Source organism: Gouania willdenowi, chromosome 11 (assembly GCF_900634775.1).
Source record: "Gouania willdenowi chromosome 11, fGouWil2.1, whole genome shotgun sequence".
NCBI lineage: Eukaryota > Metazoa > Chordata > Actinopteri > Blenniiformes > Gobiesocidae > Gouania > Gouania willdenowi.
Window position 1 is genome coordinate 20,378,119 of NC_041054.1, and position 15,818 is coordinate 20,393,936.

General features: G+C 38.3%; 1 protein-coding gene across 3 annotated transcripts in view; it reads right to left on the reverse strand.

Moving 5' to 3' along the window:
* The window catches only part of tent4a (terminal nucleotidyltransferase 4A), a 36,821-nt gene extending 34,484 nt beyond the window's left edge, over positions 1-2,337 (reverse strand). For all 3 annotated transcript variants that reach the window (XM_028461890.1, XM_028461889.1, XM_028461888.1), the window contains exon 1: positions 1,404-2,337. In XM_028461890.1, the coding sequence (XP_028317691.1) occupies positions 1,404-2,128 (725 nt within the window). In that variant the 5' untranslated portion in view covers positions 2,129-2,337. The remainder of the gene's footprint in view (positions 1-1,403) is intronic.
* Between the last annotated feature and the right edge of the window lie 13,481 nt (positions 2,338-15,818).

The window sequence follows — 15,818 nt, forward strand, 5'->3', positions numbered from 1 at the left end:
ATTTATCTGATGTCTGCAGTCATTTTTAAGTGCATTGAAGAAAAAAAATCAAATCAAAACTGAATTTTCTTTAAAAAAAAATCTGAGATTTTTTTTTTTTAGGCATTATCGCCCAGCCCTACGTGATAACAATTTTTTCTATAACCAAGTCGCCCTAGTGGAATTGATGTTTAAGTAGTTCAACAACAGCTACTCACCAATGGTGTAGGATAATCTTTTTAAAAATGTATATATTAATGATGCTGGTGCATTGGTTGAATTCATTTGAAGTTACTATAACTTAGTGTGAAATTTAAGAATGAATCACAAACATTGCCTCCACATGGACTAAGTTAAGTCACTTTAAAAGAGAAGAACTCTAAACTTTTATTGGCCTGTCAACCAATCCTTCTTCTAAGTGGGAGGGGCCACGGCACAGCCCACAGTTTGACAACAACTGATGTTGAAAAGTCCAGAGTTTGATGTAAAGTTACTCAACAGCTCAGTGTGTAGTCACAAATGTACACATTTCACTGGTGTCGTGTCGTTTTTAGTATGTGAACTACAGCTTTGACAAGACTACAAATGAGTTTATGGTGGAAACCGTTAGCTGCGGCTTCTTCTTATTTGGTTTGGCCCAGAAACGGATTATTACATTTGAATGGAGCACATCCGGCCAAAACCTTCAAATTAAAAGGCGATCAAAACCTCACTCACATTTAGACGAGGGCGAACCATTACTCAACACTTATGAAAGCCGTGCTTTTAACGTACATTTAAACAGCCAGAGTTTGAACGAAGAGTGTCTGAAGACAATATATTAAGGTAATAGTGATGCTAAAACCCGGAAACATCCTTAAACAGTAAATTCTACCCCGTACTGCAGCACAGGCTGTAATATCACCAAGTTGATCATTTTACCAGTTGTTAGAGCTACTATCTTTACCAGAGAACAAATATTTATTCCTGGTTATTGTTTTAATAGGGCTTTATTTACCGGCGAGCAGTTCCTATTGCATATTTACAAGTTTATAAATATTGTTTAATTATTGTGCACAGTACATATTCGTATGCTACATCCGAATGACGTAACCTTTTGAATAATAATAATGATAATTATTATTATTATTATTATTATAAATACAAGTGGTTTCCATGTGTTTCCGAGCAGTATGAACTAATTACCGGTATTATTATAATAATTATAATCACCCATTATATTATAGGTAGTGTCTAGAGTTGCCACTTCATGGGAAATGAAACCAACTAGCTTCACTGCAATATAAAGGCACATTATATGTGAAGGTGTAACTGAGTATAATCAACGGTTCCGTTACACCAGCAGCAAACACGGCAGGTTATCTAACTTTTTTTTTTATTTTTTAAACCCTGGTAACCGTGACCGAGTTACGCCACTCACTCACCCGAGGACCCCCGGGGAGTACTGCCTGCTCTTCCATGGCGTCCATGAGCTCGGACAGCTATTCCCGTTAGAACAACTCGACAGCAAGTAATTCATCCCGTAGGTGCTGGCCTTGTTGTCACTTTTCCTCCGGCCCGGGTGGTGACCGTGCGTGTAGCTCCCGGGCACGGAGGGCTGGAGCTGCGGGTTCCGCTTCCCGCAGCTCTGCTGCAGACTGCAGGCCGGGTGCTGATGATGATGATGGTGGTGATGGTGATGATGGTGGTTGTGGTGGTGGTGATACAGGTTAACGTTGTTTTCCATGCTCTCGCTCAGGTTAATAAGGCGGTTGGCCCCGCTCTCGTTCTTATTCACGTTGGTGTCCCCCATAGTCCTGTTCGCGGGGGTGTCCGTGGGGTCCCGGGGAGACGAGGGGGAGACTGGTCGGGGTTTCCCCTCACCGGTGGACAGCACGGAGACGTTACTACTACTACCACCACCACCACCAGTGCTTCCGTTCAGGATGCTGTGATGGCTGCCCCCGGTCCTCTGGTTGGATCTAACGTTAATACTCGATGCCAGAGCCACATTTTTGAGTAGATCCAGCGCAGTGTAGTGGTTCTGGTTGAGGACCTGCTGCTGCTGCTGGACGGTCCGTACTCCCTGAGAGGTCTCCCAGACTTGCATCCATAAGGCGTTCGCAGGTCCTTTCTGTTCGGGCTGAATCCAAGCCACCCTGGGATCCATTCAACTCTTCTCCGTGGTCAAAAACAACAAACCCCGAAGCAAGTGTGTGACAGCGGCGGCGAGCCAGCCGGGGATCCGCTTCTCTTAAGGCTCGCTACGGGGTTACGAAAAGAGCCGGATTTAAACATGTAACCGGAGCATCGGTGAAGCGGCCCCTGTAAAACACTGATAGGGGGGAAAACGCTAGCTGACTCCTACGGGAATTCAATATGGCGTTTTCGCTTCAAATCCACGCGCATGCGTACTTGTATGGCTGTTTTAAATGACTCCCCCCTCCCCACCCCACCCCCGTCTACCCACCTCTCACTCACCCCTCAGCAGACTGCACTATGAGAAACAGACACACACACATATATATATGGAGCTATATAGCTAATTTTCTTTTATATTAACAAAATAATACTACAAAAAACAATTAAAAATAAAATGTGGAAATGATGGCACACTAATAAGTGTATTTGTTTTTAATTAAAGGATCTTTAATTGTCACCTGTGTTTATGTGAACATGTACAGAATGAAATTTACAAAATTACTTACCCGAGTCCGCCATTAAGCCCTTATATAAATATATAAATGGAAAAAAAACAAAACACACACACATGTAAAATTAAGAGGTAAAAAATATTCACAGCCTTTACATTGCACTAATTAATATATATCTTCCTCTGATCATCCTTTCAATGTATCTATAACTTGATTGGAGTCTGAAATATTAGTTAAGTATTCGGCATGATGTTGATTGGTATATACAAGGGATGATATATTTTGGAAAGTGGGAAAAAATTCTAAAAGAAATTGCACTAGGACCAAAAACCAATTCTTTTATTTGACTTTACCTTCTGGGCACACTTACATACTAACTCTGGCTTTGATTTTATTTTTTTATTTATTTTTTTAACTCAATAGGAATATTAAAAAACTAAATAAACAATAACCAATTTTTTAATTTCAAAAGTGCCACGCTGCAAACAAATGGAACGCAAAAACAGAGACTGACAATTCATGCCAGTCTAAAATGAAAACCAAATCAAATTTGAATGTCTTTGAGTTTCAGTGTATCGGTGTAGCTGGTTATGATTTACAGTCTGCATAAACAGGACTGAATCATAACCTAACCGCTAAAGCGGACATGGGCTCGTCTGTAAACGGTCGCATTTACAGATCATGGAGTCGCTGTTAGCTTACCAATAAACGGGAACAGATTTCGTCACCTTTATAATAAGTGTTGACTCGGCCACTGGGAGTAAGGGCCAAGGTCAAGACAGGCTGACTTGATGATACCGTATCATGTTTTTCTGCAGTCAGTGCCTTCTCCTCGCCCTTCTCTCTCTGCTCTGTTTCAGGTGTCGTGAAGCTGATGATGGCACTTCCTGATCTGTGGTTCACGGCTCAACTAGTCTGGGACACTGATGTTCTATCTCTCTATCCTGTTCTGTTGGTCTTTCTGACCACTAACCCCAACCAGTCGACGCAGATGGCTGCCACCTCTGAACCTGGTTCTGCTGGAGATTTCTTCCTGTTAAAAGGGAGTTGTTTCTTCCCACTGTCGCTAAAATGCTTGTTCATGTGGATCTTGTTGGGTTTTTTCTTTCTTATTAGGAATTTCATATTTTGATAAGCGCATTGAGATGACTTTGTTGTAAATTGCGCTTTACAAATAAAGTTGAATTGAATTGTATTGCATCCTCTACAACAGGTGTCTGCAACCAGCGGCTCTGGAGCCTTATGTGGCTCTTTGACTCTTTTGCAATGGCTCCCTCTAGTTTAAAAATATATATATAAAAATCCATTTGTTAAATCACATTGTGCAATAACTCTACCACCTTCCTACTTCACCTCCTGCAACATCTACAGACCATCAACTTTCCTGCACCTGTGGCTAACCTTAAGTTTAAAATCCCTTTTAAAATAACTGAACTAACAAAAAGACTATTCTGGCTGAAAATAGAGATTTTATTTGTGTGGGGAAAGTTTTATTTACCTGCCAACATGCTGGTGTAGTGTAAAATAACCCTACCGTGAAAGGTTCCTACGGTCGACAATGAACATGCGCACCTGCTGAACTGCGCATGCGCGTCCATCATGTTGAAAAAAGGTAAGAATATTTCATTTGTTTGGGTTAGAATTTGGGTTAAAAATAAGAATTTATCATGGTAAGAAAATCTGAGGTAGCAAAATATTGTACTTACACGTGTAAATATTTACTACACTAGTGCACATGTGCCTGTAGGACACTTTCACGCGTAGGATTATTTTAAACTACAGCGGCTTGATATGCATGCTTGATATGTGGCAAGAAATGATCAATTAGCATGTGTTGACTGGCATGGTCATGTGTTATCAAATTCAAGTTCAAATACATTACCTCCAAAATAAAATGTTTACATAACATTATTTGATATAATTTTAACTCTATAGAATTTTACACACACTAATGTCTTAATTGAGAAGGTATTTTTTGGCTTTAATCCAGGTGAGATTAAACAAAATGGCTCCCTTAAGAGTAAAGGTTGCAGACCACTGTATTCAAAGAAGTCCAGACAGCAGCAGCAATCCATTGTAAAATAGGCTCTAAACCTCTAACCAAAGCACATTTTACATCATCACCATTACCCCGAGATGGAATAAACCATATTATTATTGCGATGTGGCAGCTGTGCGACAGCTGGAGCAGTTTTAACCCTTGGCCTTGATGTTACTGTCAAACACAGGAACAGCCCTTTACTCTGCTCTGCAACGCATTCATTCTCCTAGCATTTCTCTTCCTATTGCTTTCATTTCCATGAAGCTCTTGAGCGCGAATGCTCACTTTCAAGAGTGTAATATATGACACAGCAGGTGGTGTTGATCATTCCAGACTATTGTGTGCTGCTTAGCCCTTCGCCGAAGCCATTTAGGATCTATGACGGGAGGCTGGATGTAGCACAAACTGTGCTGTCTCCAATGAGAGTGTAAAAAAGAGAGAGCAAGGGAAATGTCTTGCATAAAGCCCGCCCCCTAACCACTGCTACTCACGTGCGAGCGTGTGACGCAATCAAAGAAAAGCCCCCAGAGCAAACTATGTGTCAACCAGGATGAAGCTCTCAGAGTAACACACACACCCTCACACACACACATATCCAAGCTCGTCCTTTAATCTGATTTTACTGGAAACATTAAGCGAGGGTGGCACAGCCGATTGAACAGGCTATTCCACACATGTTCTTGGTGGCAGATCCATCTAAAAGCCAAAACAGATGCATGAGTGTGGAGTGTCATCTCACGGCTGGTGGGTTTTTATGAGATTCCCATATTGGTGAGAAGGATTGACCATGCACGGCGTTCCTCAAGAGACTCAAACACACACGCATCAGGGCAGAAGAAGTCAGCCTTACTCAGACTGATACTGATGTAACAGTCCTAGTTAATGTTCCGGAAGCTGGGAATAGTCTGAGGCGATATGTGGCTTGAATTGTAAAAAGGCTGCAGCTCGTTCCACGTAGTTAACCTACATTAGTAGAGAGCAGCAGTTACAATGTGAGCAGAGACTACACATTCACATTCACACGCGTATACATCGCCCGCAGTGTGATGGACTCAGCTCTGCAACAAAGACACTGTTACTAACATACAGATCTTATACAGCAGACACCCTGAACCTCCTGTAGGATGATACATTTAGTCATCTGGAGATGCACATCAACCTGCACCACAATACAATACAGCAGCAGCAACACTACTTCCTGCTAGAAGACGAGGGATTTCTCCCATGTTCATCTATTTGATTGAAGTCACATGGCCTACACCAGACATTGATCAACTGGCAGCCTGTGGCCCCCAAAGCAAATCCCCAAAAATTGTAATTCAAGAAACTGGAAGGAATATGAAGCCCCACATAATACACAAAGTACACAAAAACTGTTTTCCAGAATTACACAAAATGACTCGTAAAACAAAAAATGACAACAAATACACACACAACAACCACAACAAACAAAATGACGACAAATACAGTATGCACAAAACCACAACACATTACAGAATAGCTCCAAAGACACACAAAACTGTTGACAAAATGAGAGAAAAATACAGAGAACAACAAAAAGACAGAAAGTGACCCCAAAAACGCACAAACCGACAGCAAAAATGCAGAAAATGACAAAAAATTACACAAAATGACACCAAGAATACAAAAAATAACATAAACACACATAATGACTCAAAATAACACAAAAAAACCACAACACATTACAGAATAGCTCTAAAGCAGTGATTCTCAATTGGTGGGTCGGGAACCAAAGGTGGGTCGTGGACATGTACTGGGTGGGTCGCGGTCAAAATCAAATTAATACTTAACGTCTATTGTGTAGGGCTTGTCTTTCATCTGGAAATACACTTTTCTTTTGACAGGCATGCTGTGAAATGCATGTTGCACAGGATAATATATAGATTTATATTGAAAAATTGATTATGTATGTGTTTTCAACAGCGATTTTTGAAAAACGCAACTTTTGTTGGTTGAATTCTGCAAAAAATGTGGGTCGCGATTTAATGTCCGTGGCAAAATATGGGTCCCAGTTGAGAACCACTGCTCTAAAGACACACAAACTGTTAACAAAATTACACAAAATGACAGGGAAATACAGAAAACAATAACAAAAGTACAGGAAGTGATCCCAAAAACACACAAAATGACAATGAAAAAGCAAAAAATGACAGAAAAATACACAAAATTACATCAAGAACACAATTATTATCAAAAGCATGACTAAAAACTGACAAAACATAAAAACCACAAAGACAAAACCCCTTTTTCCCTGCTGTGTGTTAATGCTCTGATTGGTCATTATTCTAATGCTGACATGAATGTTGATAATGTGGCCCTTGGCTCAGATACAATCATGTTTGTGGCCTCCACTGTGACAGTGGCCCATCCCTGCCCTACACTGAGCCTGCATGGACCCCCCCCCCCCAATCCTTTCCAGTCAAAAACATTTATTATACTTTTAAAAAAAGATGGAGGAAGCTGATTTTAGGAGTAAGGTAGGATTTCCAAGTGAGAATTTCCATTGAGTTATACTGACATAACTGTAAATCCATGTTGCATAATTCAGTTAAACTTAAGTATGGGCCATCTGAATGAGTTAAAAATATAAACATCTTACACAATTTGAGTTTTGTTTTCAATAGGGTGCATTAGACTTTCTTTCTTTCTTTGCAGACCAACAGAAAACCAATAAAAACACCATACAATGAAAGAATGTAGAAAAACCAATATGTATTTTTATTACACAGTTATTGGATAAGCACTTTTGCCTAACTGTAAGAAGGCCCTGAGTTTGACAGCTGTGAATGTTGAACCTTTCTGTGTATAGTTTGCATCTTTACTTTGCATCCACTGGAGTAAATGCACACAATGATTCCAAAAATATCTACAATATGACTGCAAATAAATAACAAATCGACAACAACAAAAACACACACACACACACACACACACACACACACACACACACACACACACACACACACACACACACACACACACACACAAAATAACTCATAACATGCAAAAGAACAAAAATATGCAGAATGACACAAAAAACACACAAAACAGCATTGAAAACACACAAACACAATGACAAAAATACAAAACACAACAACAAAAAATGCTAGAAAAACAGAAAAACTAAATTAATATTTACAAAACAACAAAAACACACAAACACCCTCTGTTATTTCCTGTTGTAATGTTCATATTATTCACAATTGTTTTTAAAGGGGACATATACCCATTTTTCACCTTTTAAAACAGTTCCCTGTGATCGAAATCAGTGATTCTCAACTGGTGGGTCGGGATCCAAAAGTGGGTCGCGGACCTGTACTGAGTGGGTCCCAAAAATAAATAAAAACTTAGTCTCTCATGCTGGACTTGTCTTTTATTTTGAAAGAAACTTTTCTTTTGACAGGCATGTTGTGAAGTGCATGTTGCACATGAAAATATATAGATTTATGTTTTAAAAAACAGAATGTGTGTTTTCAACAGCTATTTTTGAAAAACGTGGGTCGTGATTTATTGGCCGTGGAAAAATGTGGGTCCCAGGGTGAGACCAGTTGAGAACCCCTGATCTAAATGACATCTCTGTGCTGGGCTTTGGTCAAAACACAACATGAATCAAGCAACAGGGGAGGTTTTTAACATTCAACAAAATATTTGATCAATTTCAGTCAGGTTTTCGTTCTCATCACAGCACAGAAACTACTCTCATCAAAGTGATCAATGACATAAGGTTGAACACTGATTCAGGAAAAGTATCTGTTCTCATTCTATTGGATCTAAGTGCATTTGACACTGTAGATCATACAATTTGTTTCACAGATTGCAAACATGGGTTGGACTAAATGGAAAAGTAATGCAATGGTTTAAGCCCTACTTGGAGCAGCAAAGTTATTTTGTAAGCATTGGAAACTTTGAATCTGACAGATTACCAATGTCCTGTGGGGTTCCTCAGGGATCTGCTCTTGGACCCCTTCTGTTTAGCCTTTATATGTTTCCTTTAGGACACATTTTACAAGATTGATTATCAGAGCTACGCAGATGACACAACTATATCTATCACTGAACACAGTGATAGATAGGTGTTGTGTGACTGCTTAGAAAAAGTAAACTGCTGGATGAGTGAAAATTTCCTTCAACTAAACCATGATAAGATGGAGGTGATTGTCTTTGGTAACAACGAAAAGTTGAGTCTCGATCTTTAAAAGCTAAAGACCAAGTCAAAAACCTTGGTGCTCTGATTGATCAGATCTGACATTCAGCAGTCAGATCATATCTATCACAAATACGGCTTCTACCACCTAAAGAACATCTCCAGAGTGAAAAGTTTAATGACTCAGAAAGATCAGGAAAAACTGGTCCATGCTTTATCTCCAGCTATTGTAACTATTGTAATGGTCTTCTGACAGGAATCCCAGTCAGCCTCAGAATAGACTTTAAAGTTCTGCTGCTGGTGTATAAATCTGTGAATGGGTTTGGTCCAGAATACATCAGTGAGATGTTAGTCAGGTATGAACCCAGCAAGTCTCTCAGATCTATGGATACAGGTCAGATAGTGGAGCCCAGAGTTCACAGTAAACATGGTGATTCTGCTTTTAGTTGTTATGCTGCAAAGAAGTGGAACAAACTGAAGTCAGCATCCAATGTGAATATTTTTAAATCAAAGTTAAAGGCACTCTTTTTCTCTACCGCGTATGATTGAGAGGAAGATTTTTGGTCAGTTGTTGTTGATGTAATGTGTTTGTTGATTATTTTAATTGATTTTACTGATGATTTTAAATGTTCTCATTGATTTTAAGCTGTTGAAGGTTTTCTGTTGCACTTTTTGATCATGTAAAGCACATTGAGTTGCTTTGTGTATGAAATGTGGTAGAGTGGGTTGTCCAGTGACCGAAGGGTTGGGGGTTCAAATCCCGCTCTAACCGAGTCATTGTGTCCTTGGGCAAGGCATTTTACCCACATTGCCTTGTATGAGTGAGTATGAATTGTGCATGTATGTTGGTGGTGGTCAGAGGGGCCGTTGGCGCGAAATGGCAGCCACGCCTCTGTTAGTATGCCCCAGGGCAGCTGTGGCTACATTGTAGCTTACCACCACCGGTATGACTGTGTGAGTGACTGGTGTGAATGAATAATGGTTTCTGTAACGCGCTTTGAGTCTTGAGTTTGAGAACTGATTGGTCGCTAAGATCCTATAGCCAGAACAAAACCTGGTCCCGACCAGGTTAGTCGTTCAGCCTAAGTTTCCATGGTGATTTAGCTCCGTAAGACGTTAGCCAGCTTCGTAGTACAGCACACAGTGATTAAATCCCGAAAGTTAGCATGATAAGTGGTAATCTGGCTTTGTAGTAAACACCCAAAGAATTTAGTTTAATTAGTTTAATTTTAGTACATTTTAGTAAATTTTGTAATGTCATATTCATAGCCCAGTCAGGAGTTTATAACATATATGTATATACAGTATACCAACTTACCCATGTTGAATGCATTTTTACCTACCATATATATTATGGAATAATACATGACAGTTTAAGTAACTTAAATAAGAAAAAAACACATTTGATCGGGAATGGAATTCCAACGAAAATCAAACTCTCGACTCAGGATCCCAAATTGTAACAAATTTCCATCAGGGTGATGTATTATTGCCTTTATCAGCTATTATTTGTCATACCTCTATATAGGAATTATCTACAAAATGAAAAAAATATCTCAACATTTGAATTCATTTACTGTTTACATCTATACTAAAGAGAGCACACACATGTCACACACTCTTAATTCCTTTATTTCAGTAAAAATGAAAGCTGTTCTTAGTGCAAAGCCCATCTCTGCCTGAGGGTGGCAGTGTTGCAGCCCTGAGCAGCTGATTGATCTGTAGAGATTTCCATTTTTCAAATCCTAAAGGACATCCTGATTCCTGACTGTAGCTCAGTCTCTCCAGGCTCTATGGCTAAATATCTGAGGTTAAAGCCAGGTTATGAGATTGTTTTGCATATAAAGAGAAATTTCACAGAAGATGATTTATGCTATAGTGGAGTACTAAACTACGCCCTGCAAATAATGTCCATGTGCAATAGTGATGTAATAATTACATGCCTCATGTAATTACATTGTAATTAAGTGGTAAAATGTGAAAACACATTTTATTACTTGTTAACTACATATATACAGTATGTGTAGAACTGTCACATGGTTCTACAGTTTTGCGTAAAATTATAATTGGCCATTTTTACAGAATCTTAACTGCAATTACGACTACAAAGTCAATTATCTGAACTCAATTACAATTTAATTACAATTATGATGATTGCGATATTTAAAATTACAATTACAATTATAATTTCACCAAAATTGTAATTAATTATCAATTATGCTATTGCAATTATAATTGACCCCAACAGCTGGATGTCAGTGTGTGCAAAGGTAAGGATAAAAGGTAATTTATATTACATTTATTTTACAAATCAGAATGACATGACCTTGGTTGTGTAGGTTTAAAAAAGGGAAGAGGATACAATATAGTTCTATGTACAGAACAGATGCATGAAAAAGCACACTTTTAATGGATCAAATTACAAGTGCATGAGTCAAAAAGAGAGAGCACCAAAGGTTTATTCACAGAGTTTTCCCATTCGTGGCAGAATAACGTTCTCCTTGCTTTATTCCGATCAGGCAGGAGTTGTGGGATTGTTCAGGCAATTCTCTCCACTCCTCATTTCAGGCATGGCTAACTTATCGAAGGTCATGCTGGATCTCTGTTGGATTTTCCCTGCAGCTCATTGTGCTGAGGCCCAGTTTTTGCAGACCATGATGTATTCTGTCAGGGTTGGGATCAATTATTATCGATGAGTAATTGCAATTATGGCATAATTAAAATGTCAGTTGTAATTTTAGGAATTTGTCGCTGTTGTAATCGTAATTGAGTTAAGATAATTGACTTTGTAATTGTAATTACAATGGAAATGTAATAAAAATGTTCAATTACAATTGTAATAAATGCAAAACAGGTCTATGGCTTACAGTTAACAAACATTAAAATGTTTCATATTAGGTTTTCCCACTAGTGTGTAACTGATGTTTTGTATAAAGAGTTTATAGTTATTGCTAAATTCCAACTCTTGTCCCTAGTTGGGTTTTTACATAAGATATTATAATGAATGCACTAAAATCTAAATGTAAAGATGCTAAAATGACATTTTAGACACAAAAAAATTGCATACAATCATTACAACACACTATGAGTAAAAATTAGTAAAATTGTGATTGAAATTTAGTAAGTGAGAATGTAATCATGATTTACCTTCAGGCGAAAAATAATAATTGTAATTTATTTGTAATTGGAAAAAAATGTGTAAAGGCAAAATTTCAGCTGTCCTCTGATTTTGACCCATAACAGTTGCTCTGTGTTGAAGAAGTCCACGCTGAGAAGGAAATGTATAAAAAACACATATTTAATAAAGGAAAGAGCAAAGGATAAATACAATAACCCTCCTCCGCAGGAGGTGACGCGCTGAACCCTGAAAGAGTAAAGCAATATATTTTAGAGCTGATGAAGAGGAAGGGGAGGGAGGGAGTGAAGGGAGGAAGGAGTTAGATGGAAAATGACTGCTTCTACACTTTGTTATGAGACCTTGAGTAGAAACTGGTTTTTGCTGGCACTGTGAATACAGCACAATCTGTCTGTATTGCCAGTACGTAATCTAATCTAACATGACTCAGAAAAGGAACAATGTCTCTGTTGAAAAGTACAATGAATAATGCAGTCAATGTGTATAAACACATGAAAAACTGTACACATGAACACTCATTTGATGATATGATGATTCATATAATAATTGCCGTAACAAATGTAGGTTCTCGTAATCATAATTGAATTGTAATTGAACATGGATAACTGAAAATGTAATTGAAAAACGTAATCAACCCCAACCCTGCCTTCTGTTATTGTTGGGGTTCCTAGTACGGTATTTCCACTGTAAGATTATATATCAATGTATATATGATGCAACACATAATTCTGACAGTGATTCATATTGTAAGTGCACTGCAGTGCTGTACGGATGAGCTTCTATTTGCTTTTCCTGAACAGATTTAACAGCAACTAATAAATTAGCTAAACATTGCATTACACATGCAGATAGTGGGCACTTTGTGAATGAGAAGGAGCCGCTCAATAGACAGAATAAGGCTCAGTTCATTAAATAAAGATGTCTAACCTCTGAATATGTAAATATTTTTAGTTGGGTCATAAATTAATTTATTTCCCTTTCCCTCAGCGTGCCACTATGTGTGTACTTGTGTCATGGAAATGTGATGTAATGGCTGTGATCAGATAGTTTGAGATGCATTTGTGATCCACCATTTATATTGGATACCTTCCCAACTGAACGACCAGATCCCCTGAGTAATAAATTACAGAAAAATACACCGCAAAAATATACAAAATTATTCCAAATAAACACACAAAAACAACTATGAAAATTAACATAATGGTACCAAATAAACGCACAAAATTACAGAAAAATATCCAAAATGACTCCAAATAAACACACAAAACTACAGAAAAAAAAAAAAAAAAAAAATACTACGAAAGAATGCACACACGTCGTCCAAACAGGAAACAGATGCTAAAGCTAGGACAGACTGTAAGAAACGTCTTAAAGGGAACCTGCAGGAAATTAACTGCAGTCATTAATACAAGCTATTAAACTTCCTAAAATCATACCAAAAATGCTGAATACAGTTATTAGAGTTAACTATTGTCATTAATTTCATATTAAACACAGCAAAAATGAACAGAAACAAACACACACTGAGATCACGTGAGATTTGACATCCGGCCGTTAGCTACACATGCTAATGCTAACATTAGCCCACCTGTTTTCCAGAGAAAAATATGGAGGTAATGTAGTGTGATATTGTCCCAAAGCATGTATGTGAGGGTTTCGTCTGTGTCATAGAGATTTCACAAGCTGAAGCTCATCATATTACGTTAGATTTCATGCGAGAATTGACATTTCCGTCTCTCTCAGAAAAATTGGCCGTCATTTATCAACCTTGCGTGGAAACTGGTGCAAATCTGAGTGTACATTTGGTCGTACGACATAGGACCAAGGTGTGATTTATGAAACATTCATATTTGACCAATCCCAGTATATGAATGATTGGGCGTTGATAAATGCGGTGGCGAAATTTGGTCGCCATTAACATGTTACGCCCTCAAATATTCTTGGTTAGGAGGCCACGCCCACTGAGGTCAAACAAATACTGGCAGGGAAATAAATGTTCACGAGACTTATTGGTCTCAGTTGTCCGCATGCTGAAAGCAATAAATAACACATTAGGTTGCGATTTGGTAATTTTTTAACCCAAGGGGTTCTGATTGATTTAAAATCTGTTTGGTGGATGGTTTGGAAGATTAGACTTTTGAAAAAAAAAAAAAAAAACATTATTAATGGCTTGGATTTGTACAGTTTTTTTTTTTTTTTTCAAAGAGACTCAAAGCACGTTAGAGAAACCATTTCTTCATTCTTACCATTCATTCATATCAGTACCGGTGCTGGTAAGCTACATTGTAGCCACAGCTGCCCTGGGGCATACTGACAGAAGCGTAGCGGCCAATTTGCGCCGACAGCCCCTCTGACTAGGGGTGTTGAAAAAAGTCAGTTCGGCAACATATTACGTTGCACAATTCTCGGATTGACTCAAAATGCATTCATATCGATTTTAAAAATTATTATTATTATTATTTATACCTTTATTTAACCAGGAAAGTCAAAAAAAATCTAAAAAGAAAGTACTACATTTCTGCATTTTTGTTGTTGTTCTAGGCATATACTTCAGTTAAGTTGCACTAAAGTCAAAGTTGGTTTAAAAGACACAGGCAGATTATATGTTTTTTTTTTTTTTAAGTTGTTGGCACATGGCATGTTGCAGCCAATGTTTTGAGTGTATAATATGCCAATAAAACATATTTCATATATAATGTTCTCATGAAGGTGTACACATTTACAGACTAGTTGTTTCTTAAGTCATATATTAGAGAAAAAAAACCATGGCAATAATCGCCTTATACTTTAATATCTGGATATATCGTATAGTGAACTATGTATAGGGATACGAATTGCATCGCCAGATGCCAGGCAATACACGCCCCTACCTCTGACCACCATCAACATTCATGAACAATGCATACGAGGCAACGTGGGTAAAGTGCTTTGCCTAAGGACACAACAACGACTGTGATAGAGTAGGATTGGAACCACCAACCCATCGGTTATTGGAGAAACCATGGCTCAGTGATAGAGTGGGTCGTATTTGAGCCACTCATGAGACCAAAAATATGGAAAAGCTATTGAGCATTTTCAGCTGAATGTCCATCAGATGCCTGATATCAAACTAATTCACCATGGTTCTATGTTTTATCCATGTTTAACAGCTGACATCTGCTCTTGTTTTGAAGGAACCATCGGACACTATCAGTCCAAAGTGCTACAAGTTCATCTTTTCACTTTCAAAAAATTCTCAACCCTCGTTGTTGACAGTTTTTTTTTTTAAAATCGCTGCACTTTCCAGTGCTTGAAAACGCTGATAATTCATATTTACCGTACACATATTTTGGTTACTATGACCTCCTCATCCCACAATTCAGCACTCAGCTGAGATGTCAAATCTGTCTATTGTGTCAATCTAACAGACTCTTACATGGACCATGTTGTCACTGTGAGACAACACTAAGAATCTTAGTGATTAATTAGATCGTAGTCATTTATTGATTGGGGGGCAGCTGTGGCTCAGTTACTGGAGCAGGTTGTCTTTTAATGGTAGGGATGGCAGATCAATGCCTCTATGTGGGAATTAGCTCCTGCTAGGGAATGAGCAGTGTACTCCAAGTGCATGAGAGACTAAAAAAGTGGGCCATTGATTGTATCCTAGCACAGATTCCGCCCAGGGTCCACCCCACGGTACAATAAACCAGTGGTTCTCAAACTTGTTTTTGTCCCATTTCTGAATCAAAGTACCTCCTTTGTTGGCCTACAACATTTTCAAATATATATCTAGGGTTATACTGAATAAATTAGATGATAGTTATTTGTTGTTAATGTATTTTACATCAGATTTAGGACCTGATATCATAAGAGATGCTAACAGAA